The 18,043-nt window shown below is 28.7% G+C and overlaps 3 protein-coding genes across 3 annotated transcripts; 2 read left to right on the top strand and 1 right to left on the bottom strand.

Moving 5' to 3' along the window:
- Positions 1 to 77: 77 nt before the first annotated feature.
- On the top strand, positions 78 to 2,987 carry LOC128388360 (targeting protein for Xklp2 homolog). Its single transcript, XM_053347748.1, has 2 exons — positions 78 to 309; positions 734 to 2,987. Exons 1-2 carry the CDS (start codon positions 204 to 206, stop codon positions 2,407 to 2,409), a joined length of 1,782 nt encoding a protein of 593 aa, XP_053203723.1. The 5' UTR covers positions 78 to 203; the 3' UTR covers positions 2,410 to 2,987.
- A 612-nt stretch (positions 2,988 to 3,599) lies between these two features.
- LOC128388361 (TBC1 domain family member 20-like) lies at positions 3,600 to 5,972 on the bottom strand. The gene is given in 4 exon segments (XM_053347749.1): positions 3,600 to 4,623; positions 4,626 to 5,105; positions 5,229 to 5,600; positions 5,814 to 5,972. Coding segments are annotated over 3 exon segments (1,293 nt in total). The 5' UTR covers positions 5,581 to 5,600; positions 5,814 to 5,972; the 3' UTR covers positions 3,600 to 4,162.
- Positions 5,973 to 6,046: 74 nt separating this feature from the next.
- LOC128388362 (probable isocitrate dehydrogenase [NAD] subunit alpha, mitochondrial) lies at positions 6,047 to 8,603 on the top strand. The gene is made up of 8 exons (XM_053347750.1): positions 6,047 to 6,207; positions 6,408 to 6,548; positions 6,685 to 6,857; positions 6,949 to 7,078; positions 7,173 to 7,306; positions 7,382 to 7,484; positions 7,562 to 7,708; positions 7,780 to 8,603. The coding sequence occupies exons 1-8, from the start codon at positions 6,184 to 6,186 to the stop codon at positions 8,005 to 8,007; spliced, it is 1,080 nt and encodes a 359-aa protein (XP_053203725.1). The 5' UTR covers positions 6,047 to 6,183; the 3' UTR covers positions 8,008 to 8,603.
- Positions 8,604 to 18,043: the final 9,440 nt, after the last annotated feature.

Raw genomic sequence — 18,043 nt, 5'->3', positions numbered from 1 at the left:
AAGACGAAACAACCAATAGAATTGAAGAGAAGTTGAATTTGAATTTTCGGTTTGGTTAGTCGTTCTTGTCTCTTTGTATTTCACTTTTTAGTCTCGGACACTTTAGGTTGGTTTTAACTCTGTGATTTTTATTTCTATTTAGTTAATTTACTTCATTTTATCTAATTATCTTAATCTTTTTATCTTCGATTCATCTAATCAGCATGTCCAATACTAGTTTCTTTTGGGAGTTTGCTTGTCCAAAATATGTTGATTTCACTGATTCAAAAGTATTGGAATTGAATGGTGACGAGGTTGATTCTTATTTTGGTAAGTTCTTTTTCAATTTATTATTACTTTTTTTAATTGTTCTTTTTTTTAATCTCAATTATGAGTAGAAGATTCTTTTGCTATGTTTCTGTTGATCATTCATTTGTTACATGTAATTCAATTATGTTACATGCTTTTGGTTTTTTTGTTAACCGTCGTTGATATTAACACGTTTCTATTTTCGTTTATTTTTCCATTTTTGAATTTATGTTTATTTTATGGTTAAAATTGTCAATTGAATTGTTAATTTGGATAGTATAGATTTTTGATTTGATTTGTATTTCTATTTAAGTGTCTCTGATTTATGATATTCTAATCTTCACTTGAATCGTTTGTCAACCATTTTCTCTTTGTCTTCAATTTTTTCTTTCTCATCAACCGTTTTTTTTTCTCTCTGTTCGATTTATTTTTTTTTTAATATTAGATTTGGAACACGAATTTAGCTTTCAATCTAATTTAGGTGAAGGGCTGAAAGTTGAATCTTTACTAGCTGAAGTTGATAAAATGGCCTCTCCTGTTGTCTCGCCCGTTCGACCAGCGAGCTCATCATCCAACTATCGGACCCCAGATGGTAGTAGAAGTGATCTTGAGTCTGATGATGTTTTCTATACGACAAGAAAATCTTATTCTCTACGAGAAACTGAGTGTAGAAGGTTAACTCAAATTGGTGCTTCACCCTACAGAATCCCTGGAGGGACTACTACCAATAAAAAGAAGTCACGAAGAACACCTCTTCAGCCAAGACTCATTGAAGAAAATGCTAAACAAGTCGAGGAAGAAGAAATTCTAGTTGAAAATTTGAAGAAAGCTCTTTTCTTGGATGACGAGAATGAGCCAGTTAAACAAAAGGACGAAAATGGTAGACCTGAGCCATCGAAACTTGAGCCGATCCAAGAGAAAGAGAACTCTTTCAACAGCCCTTCGAATGTAGAAAAATCGGTTATGGATGTCACTCAGAATTCAAATGATTATTCAATGGAATTAATGGCTGTTAGTCAAGATATTGTTACCGAATGTGTTTCTAATGTTTGTTCTTCTGAAAATGACGACTCGATGTCACCTTTACGTCAACAATTGAATGATTCTGTTGAGAAAACCATTGAAAAATCCTCTGTTATTGCGATACCTGAGGAATCTACTGCTGCTCACACTGAAGTTGTTACTTCAGCAGTCGGTCAAGAGGATGTTTACTATTCCGCTGTGGATTTTAATATTAAGAACACAGAAACTGCAGAAATATTGGAAACTAATTTAGAAAAAGAGACAAATGTTCTTGAAGAGAAAAATCTTTCAACTAAAGTTATCCAAGAAGAACATCAAGTTGAGGAAATTGTTGCCGAAAGCTCTGCAAAATGCATCGATGAAAAGGAAGAGGAAAAAGAAAGTGATTCCAAAATTCATCAAAACATTCCAGAGATTCGTGTAAGTCCACAGATCGCCAATAAATCTGCCTCAACAAGTTCCGATGAAGGTTACAGTAAGTCAAGTGGTGGACTTAATTCTGATAGTTGTTGGACCGATGTAGATGATGAAAACGTTCCTGGTACCAGTGCACCTCAAGAAAGACGTCGACGACCGTTAAGACGGGAAAGTTTTGTTAAATCATCTGCAACCCTTGCATCAACTGTTAAGAAAGTCGATCCTCAGAAAAAATTGTACCGACTATTATCCTACACAGCACCACCAAGGAATAAATACCGTTCATTAGCTGAATTATCTCGTGACTTCGAAACAAAGATTCGCGCTTATACTCCATCCAATTTGAAAACAACGAAAGCGCATTGGACTCCAACCAAACCAGTCTCTCCAAAATTGACGGCATGTAAAAGAAAGCGAACTCTGACCTGTGTAAGTCACAAAGAACAAGAAGAAAATATCGCTCAAAGTATAAAGAAAAACACCTTTAAAGCAACGCCTTTCAACAAGAAAACATATCTTTCAACCGTCAACGTCGGTGTTAAGAGGGTTGACCCTAAGCCAACCACTAAGCCAATTCCTTTCTCCTTCCGTAGTGAGAAGCGACTCGAAGCTCGTAGATCCAAAGTTCCAACTGATCTTTTCAACAAACTCACTTCCCAATCAGCCAGAAAAGGAAAATAACTCACCTTAAATGGCTCTGCTCTCTTTCAGCAAAATTTATTTTTCTTCAAATTAACTTTCCATAATGTATATATTCAAAGTGGCACAAGAAAATTAATTTTTTTTATTATTCACCTCACCATCAACAACATCACCAAAATCACATGAAAAGAGTTTAACAAAACCAAAACAATCAAATCTAATTGTAACTCAAATCAATTGGACTTGAGCCTCGAATTACTCTCACATTTTGAATCAGTAGAAGGATAATTTGATTTATGATTTTCAAGAGCAACATACAAACTATCATTTGAAATAATCTTTTCTCTAATTATCCTTTAATTGTGAACATAATTTACGATCTGTTCTCTTCATTCATAAAATTTAACTGATTCAATGTAATTCAAATGACTGTGTAAACCAAAATGGTTTTGTCACTTTAAACATCATGATACAATTGTCACTCTACATCAATTCATCTAATTGTCAATCATCACCAACAATTCACATTTTAACCAGTTACATTTAAAGGGCTAGAAACAAAATGGACAATTAACTTGTTGAAATTACTGCGAATTAAATTAGACAATTAATCAAAACTGACCAACTTTTCACTTTAATTTTTCCACTAATCACTTCAAGTTAATCAATTTTTCTTAAACAGGTCAAACATTGATTTGAAGTTAATTTGAGTTTTCACCTCTCTAATTAACTATTGGCAATTAACCGGAAAATAATTGTAAGTTGAAGATAAATGAATCAACTTTCATCCGGTACAATTGTGTATCAATATAAACAATTAATTTACATAGTTAATGATTAAATCATTTCAATTTATAATCGTGGACATTTGGTAAGTTACATTTCCTTAATTTCGTGAAAAGTTTTAATCAATATAATGAAGAAGGTTGAAATAATCAAAGAATTAGAGTTAAATTAAAATGACGAAATTAAGAGAACTAAATTTTTGATTTGATTCTCTAAATTGAGAAATTTAATTTCAATATTTGATTGAGAGAAATTAAGAATTGTGAACATAATGACAATTAATTCCCACATAATAAGAAATGATCAGAACAATTAAGAATCAAGTTTCATTGAAGCTGATCATTTGATTCTCTCTGGTTACAAATCGCAATTAAATTCTTGATAACCATGTTTCCTTTTGTCTTTGATTATTAAAAGTAAATGATTGTAATTTTCAATTAAAATTTTTCACAATTTAAAGAAATGTTGACTTTATTTATATTTATAGAGTAATAATTATCACGAAAATTTTTTTTGATCAATTTTTGCTTTTTCATCCATTGATAAATGGTAAATATTGGATTTGAGTTAGATAATTGTTCACTATAAAAAAAGTTATGATACATATCGAAAGTTAAATCATCGCCAGGGTATATCAGAATAATTAATTGGTATCATCACGTTATTTGTTTTATCACTTAATGGTTGCAAATTAATGAAGTGTTAATTTCTAAGATTTTAATATCTTGAATGTTTACTCTGTCTTTTCCTCTTTCAATTTATCCTTTGTACAGAGATTAGGCTTTGTGTTGTTATAGCCTCGCTAATTGTTGTGGTAACTGCGTTTTTTTGTGCTTCAAGATGAAAAGGAGGAAGATGAAGATAATTGATGTTTCATGATATATTGATACTGTAAGAGGTGCGTGATCGATATTCAGTTGGAACAGCAGAGAGAGAGAGAGAGAGAGAGAGAGAAAAGTAAACAGGAAAAATGATGAAACATATTGATGATTAACGCTTATCATGATCATTTGGTTAGATATTGTTGATAAACGATAGCACAAACGACCATTGTTAATGTGATCGATGTGAAAGTATATTTAGTTCCTTTATCGAGTAAAGAAAAGATGAGACTAATTAAGGCACTTTGCTCCTTTCTTTTGGTGACAATTGAACGGGGTTTGAACTTTTGTAGGGATTTAAGTTTCTCGGGAGGATATTTGACAAATAGCTCTTTTGATTGGATGATTAAATCTTCAATTGGTAGATCATCTTCATTTTCCAATATTCCACAAAGATATTGATGTACAATTGACATTTCACAGTCGAGCTTTAAGATATCATCTTTTTTATAAAGTACGATGGCGGTTGAAAGGTAAATCGGTAGGAGAGGATCGTCAGCAAGGAAAAGGTCAAATAAACGTCCAACTATTTTGTAATCACGGAAAATGTGACTAAACCAAGTGATTACCCAGGATAAAGCAAAATAGTGCCCACACCAGATTTATACATAAAATCGCCCAATTGTCCATCTTCTTCATCGATCATGATTAAAATAAATTCCATTAGATCAGCAGTGGTTTCCATTGTTTTCTCCATGTGTTGCGTTAAATGGGTCCGAGAGATGGAATCGACAACATGGAAAGCCATCTCTTCACCCAATATGAGTAGGAATGTGACACAAATATCGTGATAACCTTGATAATAGTAGAGACTAGGGTTTTTGATGAGAACCCTCATGATTAGTTGGATTAATTGTTGCTGCATGGAAAGTCTTTGAGTTTCTTCAATACTTGGAGGAAATCTTTTAAGTGATCGGTTAACATCGAGTACAACTTGGGTATAGAAGGGATGTTTTTCCATTTCTGTGGTATCAGGACGAGGAATAGTCTCAATCGTATCAACACCCACCAATTTAGGCCAAGCAAATAATCGCAAGGAGTCATTGATCAAACCAAGTTTTTGTCGTGCTAAATTGGTGTGAGAAAAAAGTAAACAAAATATAGAAAAACAAAGGAAAAGGTAAGAAGAGAAACAAAAATTAAGACGTAAAATGAGATTGACATTGGATAATGAGGAATAATTATACAAACCTGCACGTTTAAGACCAGTTATATTGGATGAAATGAGACATTTAATGATAGAACCAATTTTAGGCTGTTCGGTTAGTGGACTTTTCCTTCTTGATTTATCTGAAGTTGATTGAGTGTCAAGCTCTTTGTCACAGAGAATCCAAAGATCTTTACCACTTACATCACTGCTTGTAAGACTTTGAATATCTGCAATGGTCTCCTCATTATCACCATCGCCATAACGTAAATTACTTGGCAATGATTCAAATTTTTGTAACAATGATTGGGTCAAATTATTATTAACCAGAGATGAATCATTTTCTTCATCACCAAGATCCTCAAAAGAGGTTGACGAAGAGCACATATCAGTCATATTCACCTGATTCCTTTATTCTTGTTTAACAACAAAAACAACAACAAAATAGAAAGAGAAAGAAAGGAAGGAAGAAAAATAAAAGAAATATATTATTAGTCAAAACAAAGAGACAAAAATATAATAATAACAAAAAGAAAACAAACAAAAACAAAACCTATGACATAGAGAAGAGAAATGGAAACAAATAAAAGAGAATCAATTTTATCAATGATTAGAATTAATTAGTTTACCTTTTTAAATGAAGATCAATAATCTTAACGTGATGGCAAACAAGCAGAATAAGATAATTAATAAGAATAAAGATTAAATCAAAATGGTGATTAGTAAATTGTTAAAGAAATAAAGAGTTAATTTGATTTCTTGTTTTTCCAAAACAAGTTTCAATCTGAGAATCGATTCGATTCGATATATTCGGTTTACTCTGTTCGATGTATCGATCGGTTGCTGAGTTTCTCCTTCAACTAAACGAAGTCAAATCTCACCTTCAGACAAATAACAAGATTAGAATAATTAATTTCTATCTTAATTAATCCAGTTTATATTTTATATTTTTCTTTCTTTTTTCTTTAAATTAGCAAATTCCAATTAAATTTAATCAAAATGATTAACGTTTGCAGGACTATCGTAAGTATTTATCTGCGAGTTTTTAGTTTTCCATTGTGAATTTTTTTTCTTTTTTAACATTCAACCCAAACCATTGGTGTTATTTTTTTAGGTTTTATTTTCATTAGAATTTTATTTTGTTCTTTTTTTTTGTTTCAATTTGATTGATTAATTGTGAGTTTTTTTTCGTTTTTTTTCTCTCTCATGTTCTCTGTTTATAGAGAGGTACTTTATTCTCAGCTGCTCGTCAACTTAGTGGCCTACAATCATCAAGAAATAATACAACAGTTACTTTGATTCCTGGTGATGGTATTGGACCAGAGATTTCCAAATCTGTTCAAGAGATTTTTGAAGTTGCCAAGGTGGAATTTCACTTATAACCTTTTTCTTCATCTCTCTGTCTATATTTTTACTCAATGATTTTCTAAAAATGAACATGTATTGTTTATCTAGGTGAATGTAGATTTTGTCTAAATTATATTTTCTCTTTTTTCTTAGGTTCCCATTGAATGGGAAATTGTTGATGTTACTCCGGTCAGATATCCGGATGGTAAATATGGTATCCCAACCAAAGCGATAGAATCTTTTCTCAAGAATAAAATTGGTTTAAAAGGACCTCTTGCTACACCAATTGGTAAAGGACATAGATCTCTCAACTTGGAAATTCGAAAGTAATCAATCTTTTTCTTTGGCATCCCTTGACACTACTGTTCTATTCACCTTTCTAATTATTCTATTTTTCATTCTATTCTCTTCCAACAGAGTTTTTTCACTTTATGCTAATGTGAGACCATGTCGTTCAATCGAAGGCTATCAAACTCTGTATGATAATGTTGATGTAGTTACTATTAGAGAAAACACTGAAGGTGAATACAGTGGTATTGAACACGAGGTAAATCAATTTGATGAAATTTATTTGGAACATTTATCTAAATCATTACTTCAATCTATTAATACTTAACCATTTTTACTTCCATGTATTACAGATTGTTCGTGGTGTTGTACAGAGCATTAAGCTCATTACCGAACCTGCAAGTCGTCGAGTAGCTGAATATGCTTTCAATTATGCCAAAGCTAATGGACGTAAAACTGTCACCGCTGTACATAAAGCTAATATTATGTTGGTTTAGATGCAATTTTTTGATTTGATCTGTGAAATTGATCCATTTTTTCTTTGTTTTTCACACAATTCTAGGCGTCTTTCTGATGGTCTCTTCCTTCAATGTTGCCGAGAAGCAGCTGAAAAACATCCTGAAATTAAATATAAAGAAATGTATCTTGATACTGTTTGTCTAAATGTAAGTTTAATCATCTAATACATAGATGACTTATAATTTCATTTTAATTTCAAACTATCTTCTATCAATTTTATTAGATGGTTCAAGATCCAAGTCAATTTGATGTTCTGGTCATGCCAAACCTTTACGGTGATATTTTGAGTGATCTGTGTGCTGGTCTAGTTGGAGGTCTTGGTCTAACTCCCAGTGGTAACATTGGTAAAGATGGAGCTGTTTTTGAATCTGTAAGTAAAATCAAATGAGAACAATTGAAAATAATAACTTAATTCTTTTATTTTCTCAATTCAATCAAAAGGTTCACGGTACTGCCCCTGATATCGCTGGTCAAGATAAAGCCAATCCAACTGCTCTTCTTCTCAGTGCTGTGATGATGCTTAGATTCATGGATCTTGCTGACCATGCAAATAACATTGAGAATGCCTGTTTAAGTGTTATCAAGGAGGGTAAATTGTTGACCGCTGATTTAGGAGGTTCTGCTAAATGTTCTGAATTCACCGCAGAAATTTGTTCTCGTCTAGTTTAAATTTATCTTCTCACTTCCTCCTTCTCCTCCTCCCTCCCTCTCTTACTCTCTTTTTTCCTTTCTCTTTCTCCATCTTTCTCTCTCTCTCTCTCTTCTTTCTCCTTTTAATTTATTATTAACAAAGAAAATCAACATCAAAAACCATAGCATTGAATGAGAGAGAAACAATTGAAACAATTAGATCCAAATCAACAATCAACACTAAAAAAAGGACAATTCATCTATTTCGAGACAGTGAACTGCTTAAAATGAACATTCTGACAATTAAATTAAATCACCAATGATTAAGGTAATAGTTTACTCTAAGACTATTCAATGTACTTATACAACATTAGTTTAATGTTAAAGTAACATCCAAAATCTCAAACATTTAAATTGTTTCCCAAATTTTTGCAAACATAATTGAGTTAACCAGTTAAATTTAATTTCTAACTAATCAATTACACAATTTAATCAACATTAGTTTAAATCCCTTTTGAAAGCAACCCGATGATGAAATGTAATTAAATAACAATGTGTCAAAAATTATATGTTTCAAAAATCAAGAAACAATTAAAAAAACGAAGATACTAATACAATCAACAAAGTAAATTTAATTTTCACTTTTTCAAATTTATTTTTAATCAACTAAACTAAATCAAGTTTCACACTTAATCATTTTTTTCAATCATCAGATGATCAGAAAGATATTGATTAATATAAGACAATCAGAACTAAAATACGATTAAAATTGAAAACCAGCATATAAATTAAATTGTTTTGATTAAGGAAGTGAAGCTTCCGTAAATTAAATCAATCATGTTCACAATTAAACCACAAAAAAAACTACAATCAACATAATTATAACAATTAAGATTTTGAGAAACAAATTGTCTGTCCAATTGAAAGTGAAATTACAATTTAACCAACTTTGATTCACCTAAATCATAACAATTATATTATAATAGAATGACAATTATATTAAATTGCTGGTAGTTCATTGATCAGGAAAAAAAACTGTTGCTGATTTATAAATTGTTGATTAATTTTCAACAACAACAATCAAATGGTCAGTTGATTGTGATAATATTTTAATTCATCTTTAACCATAAATCAAACAAGGTTAACATGATGAAAACTTTTTCCCAATTCATGAGAAACAAATTAACTGATTGTTGTAATCTTTTAATTTTTCACCTAATCAATCAACAATCAATGTTGATTGCAACCTAATTGTTAATTTGATTTCATTTTTCCCCTTAACAAAAATTAACCGGGTAACCCAACTTCCTGTCCAAATCGTGAAAGTTAATTGTGATTGTTAATAGCAGATAATTTAACTTTCAATAGTTAATCATCATCAACAGTAATCACAATCTTAACAATTAATCAAATTGTAAATATTTTTCCTCAAACAATTACAATAATCATATGAAAGTAAATTTTTCTTCACCAACAACAATTAAATTGTTGGTAAATTATATAAATCAACTCAGGTTAATCAAGATCAAACTTAATTAAGCTATTATAAAATCTAGTAATCACTTTGATTGCTTAATTAACACCCAATAGTGATTGTTACTGGACAATCAAATGTAACTGTTAATCATTAATCAAGGTTAGATTACAACTAATTAACCAATTTAATTTCACAATAATCAACTTTCCAAGGCAAAGGTTAATTAAATTTGGTTTCTTTTTCATCATTTATTATGATTAGTTTATCTTTAATTACCATTAAGCCTGATCTCAGGTTAATCTTTAATCGTGATTTAATTAACTTTAATCCATCAAAAGTGACAGATTAATTTACGAATTGGTTAGCTGATTGTTGTTTAATCACTTTTCATTTAATTTCATCTTCCACCCTCTCAAGAAAAACTGATTATTAACCAACAATTTACCCTAAATTGTCATTTCTATTTTTAATCATCTCTCAATCCTATCAATAGTTACGATTTATTTTCCCCTTAATTGTGATAACCAATGTCCTAATCATAATCATCATTATGATGATTAATTTAATAGTTAATCTAAAGTGACCTCAATCTAGTGGTGAACTTGAAATAATAATATCAACCAATTTAATTTAATAGTTAATCTCATTGATGACTACAAATCAAGAGTAAATTTTTTCCCAATACTTTGAGTTATATATTTCTCATCATCATCATCAGTTGATTGTTGATCAAATTGTTCTGTTGTAATGATCAGAAATCATGAACGTTAATCATCAAATTAACTAAATTGTTTCATCTTTTCATCAAGAAAATCATACAACTGATATTTCAATGAACTTTTCCTGAAAAAAAAACTCTGATTATCTGTAGATTATTATATTCTTGATTCACCAAAAAGGTGAATGATTTATCCACCATATGAATCAGCTCTTCCCACCAAGAGAGATTAACTAATCAGTAAATGACAATTAATGGTTAAATTCCTACACAATTAATATTCAAAGCATTGAGAGTTCAACAATCAACTTAATATGAAAAACTCACTAATCACTTTAATTGCAATTCAAAGGAAAACGTTGAGAGTTTGAAAAAGTTTTGTTTCAAGAAATAATTTACCAATACTATTACAATTAAATCTAATTGTGTTACAGGTTATCAAAATTTAGATTTGTCCTCAAATAAATAATAGTAACAATCAGCAAATAATCAATTAATTGTTATCAGTTGAACAGTTTTTGCATCTTTAACCTGAAAACCGTAACATTAAAGACAAAAAAGAGACACAGAAAATGATTCCAATTAGTTAATTGTGATTAACATGAACTTGATCAAGGGTGAACACGATTAAAACACTGATTTAGGACTTGATTGATTTTGAAATTGTCCACAATAATCACAATCTATCTAATTGTTGATTATCTTTGTCTCTCTCCATCATCGACAACAATCAAATTAGATTGATTTTAATTTATGTGAGCGTGAAACAAGAGTTTAAATTGCTGATCCAATACAACAATTAGCACGCTAATTGTTTAACAAAATTAATCTCACAATCAAAATCTCACAATTAATACAAATCAATTGTCAGGTTGACAGTTCAAGGTTGGAAAATACTATTACAATTAACTTATCGTAATTGATAATAATCAAAAAAAGCAAAAATTTATCAAAAACTTAAGATAATAATCTGATCATTCAATCAATTGATTAAAGATGATTATGAACATTTACCAATAATAATAATAAGTTGATCAACAATTAACCTTAAACAACATTCAAAAGGTTGATTATAATGCTGTACAATTTAAGTTGACTAATTGTTAATTTAATTATCAATTTTTAGTTCAAGTTTCCCAATCACTTGAGCGTAAATTATGATTCTGATTTATGTAATTTCATAATTGTTACATGATGAAAATTTGAGATAATCATGATTAGGCTGAAAAAACAACAGTAACAATCAAGGTAATTACTGTTACAATTAGAGTATGATAAAGTTAATTTTTTTGATTATTTCAGTTTTTTTTTTACTGATTCCAAAGTAAATCAATACATTAAATAGCCAGAGGTTGATTTAATTAACTTTAATTGTTGTTGTTGTATTGAGATCAAAGTTAAATTTTTTTTTCGTCAATCAAATTGCTTAATTGGTTGATTTAGTTAATTGTGGTTGCAAAAATTGAAATTGACACTTTTTTGTTATTATTATTGTTGTTGTTACTATGCCGGTGTCACCAATAATTTACTAATTGTTATAGTTAATTATTTGCAATAACAATTTAACAAAGTTATCAAAATATTGTTGTTTTCATCACGATTTGTAATCAAGGTTTGCTTTTGAAAAAATTAACTTTCAATTTGTTTAATTTAATTATGATTGTTTCAAGTGTTAGTTAATTGTAATCAGCTTGTTGACAGTAATTAAGGTGTCACGTTTTTAAATTCAATTGTTAAATACTATCACTTAATTGTCTATGGTTTATAATAATCAAATTAAATCTAATTTAATAACATCACGTTGATAAGTATTAGTTATAAACCTTAATCAGTTAATCAGTGAGGAGTGAAAGTTGTAACTTAATTGTTAACAGATTTGTACCTTTAACAATTACTAAATTGTCATGATAACAATTGACAATTTGTCTAACTATTGTTATTAAGGAAAACAATTGTCACATTAATTGTTTGGGGAAAATTTTGATTGTAAAAAATGAACAATTCAAACAAAAGGGTTAATTACAAAGGGATGGAAAAAAAATTGAAAGTGTAACAATTAAAATCTAGACTCTGAATATTAGTTAGTTAATTGTCATCAGCAACAATCAGTTAACAAATTTCCCTCTTGTATTTTTCATCATTTCAATTAATTAAAATCTTCAACCCTAAATCAGGGTGACAACAATCAGCAAAGTGATTACAATTAAGTGTCTTCAGATTGTCAAGGTTTTAATCAGAAATTAATAATAAATTAGTTGTCACAATTTAACAATGATTAACTTTTGAGTCCATTAATATGAAAATTACAATTTAAAAAGTGAATTAAATTGTTAAAGGGAAAATTAACTTAAATAACTAATCCATCTTATTGATTTAATTGTAATCAAGTTAATGGATTAGTTTAGTTAACTAATTGTTGATCTTATTACTATTTAATTGATTATATATCATCTCTTTAATTTAATTGTACAATCAAGATGATTATTATAACATAAGACACTTAATTATGTTTGAGTTAATCAACAAGATCCAATGGTTAGTTAATTTGTTTACATAACAGCAATTTGATTAATTGTGAATCAGTTAACAAGCCATTTAGTAAATTGCTTAGGAAATCAAATGTAAATTAATCAGCTAACTAATTAGCAAACAATTTGACCCATCAAACAACAATCTGATTAGTTGAATGATTTAATCAAGAGTATCCTGTTAATAAACAGAAAGGTTAACAGTGGTTAGCAATTAGCAATCAGCTAATTGTGTGAGATGAGCTATTCAAATCTAATTAAACTTTAATCTGTCAGTCAGATAATCAAATCAACTTGATGAATGAAAAAGCAAACTTGAAGTTAATTCCGGAAACAAATGATAATAAACTTTTTTTTACTAATCATATTGATTAGATTACAATTTAGAAATCAAGGTTTGATATCAATTGGATATGAAAAAATATGCAAAATAATCAGTTGATTGTAGACTCGCAATTAACATAAAACATGAATCCAATGAACTTACAGCAATTTGTTGTATTGTTGTTACAATTAAAGGTTCAGGTAAGGTTATCAAAAAGGTTGTTGTATCATCAACAACACCTCAGTAGATTTGATTGTAAACATAAATTGTTACCAATTAGGATTAACCATGTGAATCCTAAGTGAAAGTGTAAGGAAGTTTAAAAGGTTGAGGACTTTTTGATTCTATGAAAAAAAAGTTAAGCCACTGACCAGAGGTCAGTTTGTTTGTGGCCGAAAGTTGAAGTGAAAAAAAGATACATAATAATGATGATGATTTTTGTAGTTTTTGAAAAAAAATTTCTGTCAACCGATGTCCAGTTGGAAAAAGCTTTGGTCAAGCAAGTTGAATAACCCTTAGTGTCCATTGAGGAACAGAAAAAAATTTCAAAGGTAAAAATCATCTAATGGTCAAGCAATAATTTCAAAGTCCAGTTGATTTTTTTTCTTACCAAAGTCTCATAGGAACCATTAAGTTGGATTTGATTTGATTGTTGTAGTTTATTTACCTTTTGAACCCACACAATTAACCTTATTGTTGATTTGTGTACCTGATGATTCAGTTAATCATTCATTGACAATTAACTCATTGTTAATTAACACTAAGATCACAAGTTACTCTGTACTAAATTTAGACCAATTGATTATTGATGTTAATCATAATAAATATAAATAGTAACATAAATTTCACAATTGATTATTACCAATGGTCACAATTAGCTCTGATTAATTAGTCATACTAATCAATTGTTTCGAGGAAAAATAAACAAAAAAAAAAGATGAAACCAATCAATGAGATAGAAATCTAGGACAAATCATCAAGAAGTTACAATCAACCAACAATTAATATTAAATCAACTAAATTTAGATGAAATTTTGGTCCTCCCAATGAAAACAAATAACAGTAACAATTAATCAAGGAGACATTGAATAGATGTAAATACAATTAACTTAAATTGGCCTAATTGTGTTAGAAACAGATTCTCATCTTCAAGTAATTAAAACTAAATGAACAACAAGCAAATGTAATTAAAAACAACTGATTATTTGATAGCCATGAAAATTGAGTAACTATTAACAAGGAAGCAATTTAATGAAAATTGTAAACACATAATACATTTGATGGACATTACCTTGACCTGTAGATTTGAATGAGTTAATCAAATTAGATAGTAATTAACTAATAACATTGAGATTAAGATGAAAACTTTATGAATTAAGATTTTGATGTTTCCATTGACAAAGAAAAACTGTAAAAGTTAATATATATTTCTTATCCAAGGTGAACAGAAAAAGATACAAATCTTTTTATCTATTCAGGATTCAGGATTCAGTTCAATTGTTACCTTGTTGTAATTCACTGGTCATCATGTCCAGTATAAACTGACCATCAAGGATTTTGTCTGTCTCCATGTACTTTGACTTAATCTCCAAGTCTACTCAACATTGATTAGAGAAGCAAAAAAAAACAATCCTAATCTGTTTCAAGTAATCAAACTGATTAACCATCAACATGATGGTTGAATTTTTCATGATAAACAATCTGATTCATTATAAATTATCATCTGTTGACCACTCGAGATGAGATCAATTCAATGTTTCAAGTTAATCAAATTTAATTAGCAAATTCAATTTCATTTGTAAATCTTTTCAATTCCAATGAAAGTTTTTCTATGATAAATTAATTAACTTTTTTTTTAAGGGTAATAATTAAGCGTTTTATTAATCCAGTTTCCTGTTTGTTTAATCAATAAAATCTCAACAATTTAAATGATAATTTACACAAATTACCAGTCTCTTTAACAGTTAAATTGTTCATTATTTTGATTGTTATTACTGATCACAATTAACTGTTACTCTTAACTCAGATGATTGAGTTACTTTTGGTTGATTGTTATGATTAAAGATCAACACTATGAACTTGATTTAAAATTAAACATGAAACTTTATTCCGATTTCACTTTTCATCATGATAACTATTATCATGTCTGATTAAGTTAATATCATAATCATTAAACCATTGAAGGTATAATAATAATGATAATAATACTAATCCTTAATTTATCAAGGTAACAAACAGATTATCTCACTTTGAGTATATGATTCATTACATTTACTCATCAACTTGATCATATTAACCATACAGGTAATTTATTTTTACCTTTACAATTACATGTTCACATAGTTACTATTTCATTTCAAGTTAATCACAATTTACCTCAACCCATCATCATTATCCAAGAGCCACGAATTATAATCAAGAAAAGAAAAGTGCAATTACAATTAACTGTTAACTGGTAAATTGATAATCTGTTGATTATCACAATTTCCTTAATACTAATCAACAACAACAATCATCATGATTACTGTCAAAAATTGAAAGTAAACTTGATCATTATAATGATCAAAGTTTTGGACATTTGTTATGTTACAATAATCAATGTTGATTTAATTTCTAGGTCAAAGTTTGATTACTAATCTAATTGATTGAATATATTGATCAAGTGGTCAAATAATAATCCACATGGTCATTTAATTGTTGTCATTTTGATTTCAAAAGGTAATTCAATCTCTTGATTGTTGATTGAATATGAGATTGGAAAAGTTGATGGGAAAAAGATGAAGAAAAAAAAATTTTGTTATTCTATTGAGAAAATCATATTATCCTCTATTTATGGATGATAAATGATGACGAAAATGATGATTTCAATTTATCTTCCTTCATCTTTATTACATCATCTTGATTCCAAATCATAACAATCAATTAATGTCAACAATCAACAATTTAACCTTAACCTCAAGTTACAATTTTGTTTACATTTGTCTGGTTATTATAATTATAGTAATTGATTAGCTATTAAATCATTATGATCAATTAATTATTAGTAGTTATTGACAATTTATTGGTTAGTAATCATTTCCCGTTTTATTTTTAATTGTTTGTTGATGATTGTTACATTGAAATTGAACAATTAACTTTAGATTAGATCCTAGAAACGGAAATCGCAATTAAATTAAAACTACAATTGATAATTGATTAACTGTAAATTGCCATTGAAATTGATTTGACTCACAACAATTAATGATGATTTTTCAAACTTGTAGAGACACAATTAACTTGAAATAAAAGTTAATTAACCATCTAGTCAATTAATGATTAGTTAATTGATTGTTTTCAACAAAAATCAAATTTCTAACATTGAAAATCAACATCAAAACTAATCCATATTTTCAACAATTAATAATAATAAACATCAAATTACCAGAATTTAGATTTGAAATTTGATTTGATTAACTTCAACTTTAAATTGGTTGTGTGATTAACTGTTGCCAAGAAACAATCAATTGATTGAATTATTTTAAACCTTGGTAACAAATACAATTTGCTAATTTCATTATCAAATTGTAAAAGCAATCAAGTTAATCACAACTATTAGCAAAGATTATTTAACATGATATATCAATACAATCAAAATTAATTTGATTGTTGCAAGTTTGATGATCAGATTGAATAGTCAACAGCCCAATCAAAATTAATGATTATAAATTGTTGTTTCAACTCATTATTGATAATCAACTTTGAATTGATTGTTCAAACTGTAATGTTAACTATTTCAAAAAAATAATAAAAATCATAATTAAGAAGACATTTAATCCTAATGATTAGTGGTTACAAGTTAATTAAAAGTTGATTAACTTCCGCTGTCAAGTTAATTATCAATCAAAAGTGTAGGAAAAACAAAATTTCATGTTTTTATCACAATCAAAATTGATTTGGTTCTTGATTAGTAACAATTTGATAATCTTTTTCATATTAATAAATATTTAAAGAGATACTATTAATTATGATGGATCTAAATCTTAATTAATAAGTAAGTAATTAACTTTTAAATGGTGGTTTATCTTGAATCTTACTTTTAATGTTTTGCTCTGATTTCGAAAGTGATTAAATTGATTAGATGTCAATCAGTGAATATAAGTAATTAATTCTGTTAATAAACATGATGACGATGATTAAGAATCACATAGAAAATCAATGAATTAATCTGATGATTTAACGTAAACAAATAAGCTAAATGTTAATCTGTCATTAAAAGTGTACATCTATTAATAGTTGATCAATGTTTCAATTAACTAACAATCAGTTGTATTTAATGTCTAATCCCATGGCTAATATTGAGATTAGCAAGTAATTAACTAATCATCATCCTTTGTAGTAATCAAAATATTGGGATGATAATCGGAGGAGAGTTTAGATTTGTAGTGAAAATGAAACAACGTGATTGATAAAAACAAAATTGTATTAATCATGGAGAATTAGATTAATAACCCGAACAATTAACAATCTGAAATTTTTAATCATAATCTTAATCATCTTCATATACTGAGATTTAATTGTAATTTAAAACCTCTAAAGCAACGTGAACCAATCTGGAAATTCAGCTTCATGTGGTTTCCTTTGAAAATTTCAGGAAAAGTTTCAAACTGTAATTATTGATTCTTATGGTGGATGTAAAATATTATAATAATATCATTTATCATGATAACAATACTTATGTTTAATAATAATAATGGAAACACAATCCATGATGATGATTGTTCATGAGAATGGATGGAAAGTTCAGAATTTCATGAGCAGAACATGGGAATCAGAAGAAAATAGAAAAATACAGATAGAAGAGAGAGAGAGAGAGAGAGAGATTCCATTTTCATCTTCATGGTCAAGGTTAGACATTCGAGTAGACACTGTATCATTATCATGGAATCCAAGGATTCGACGCATGAATTACACCACCATGTAGATGAAAATCTAACCAATGAATTCAGGGGATTGAATATTTACCGATTTAGAGGAAAAAGTTTTCTCTC

Source organism: Panonychus citri, unplaced genomic scaffold (genome assembly GCF_014898815.1).
Source record: "Panonychus citri isolate SS breed McGregor unplaced genomic scaffold, ASM1489881v1 Contig00097, whole genome shotgun sequence".
In the NCBI taxonomy this organism is placed as follows: Eukaryota; Metazoa; Arthropoda; class Arachnida; order Trombidiformes; family Tetranychidae; genus Panonychus; species Panonychus citri.
The sequence above is the reverse complement of the archived record's forward strand: the minus strand, read 5'-3'. Positions and strand labels throughout refer to the sequence as shown.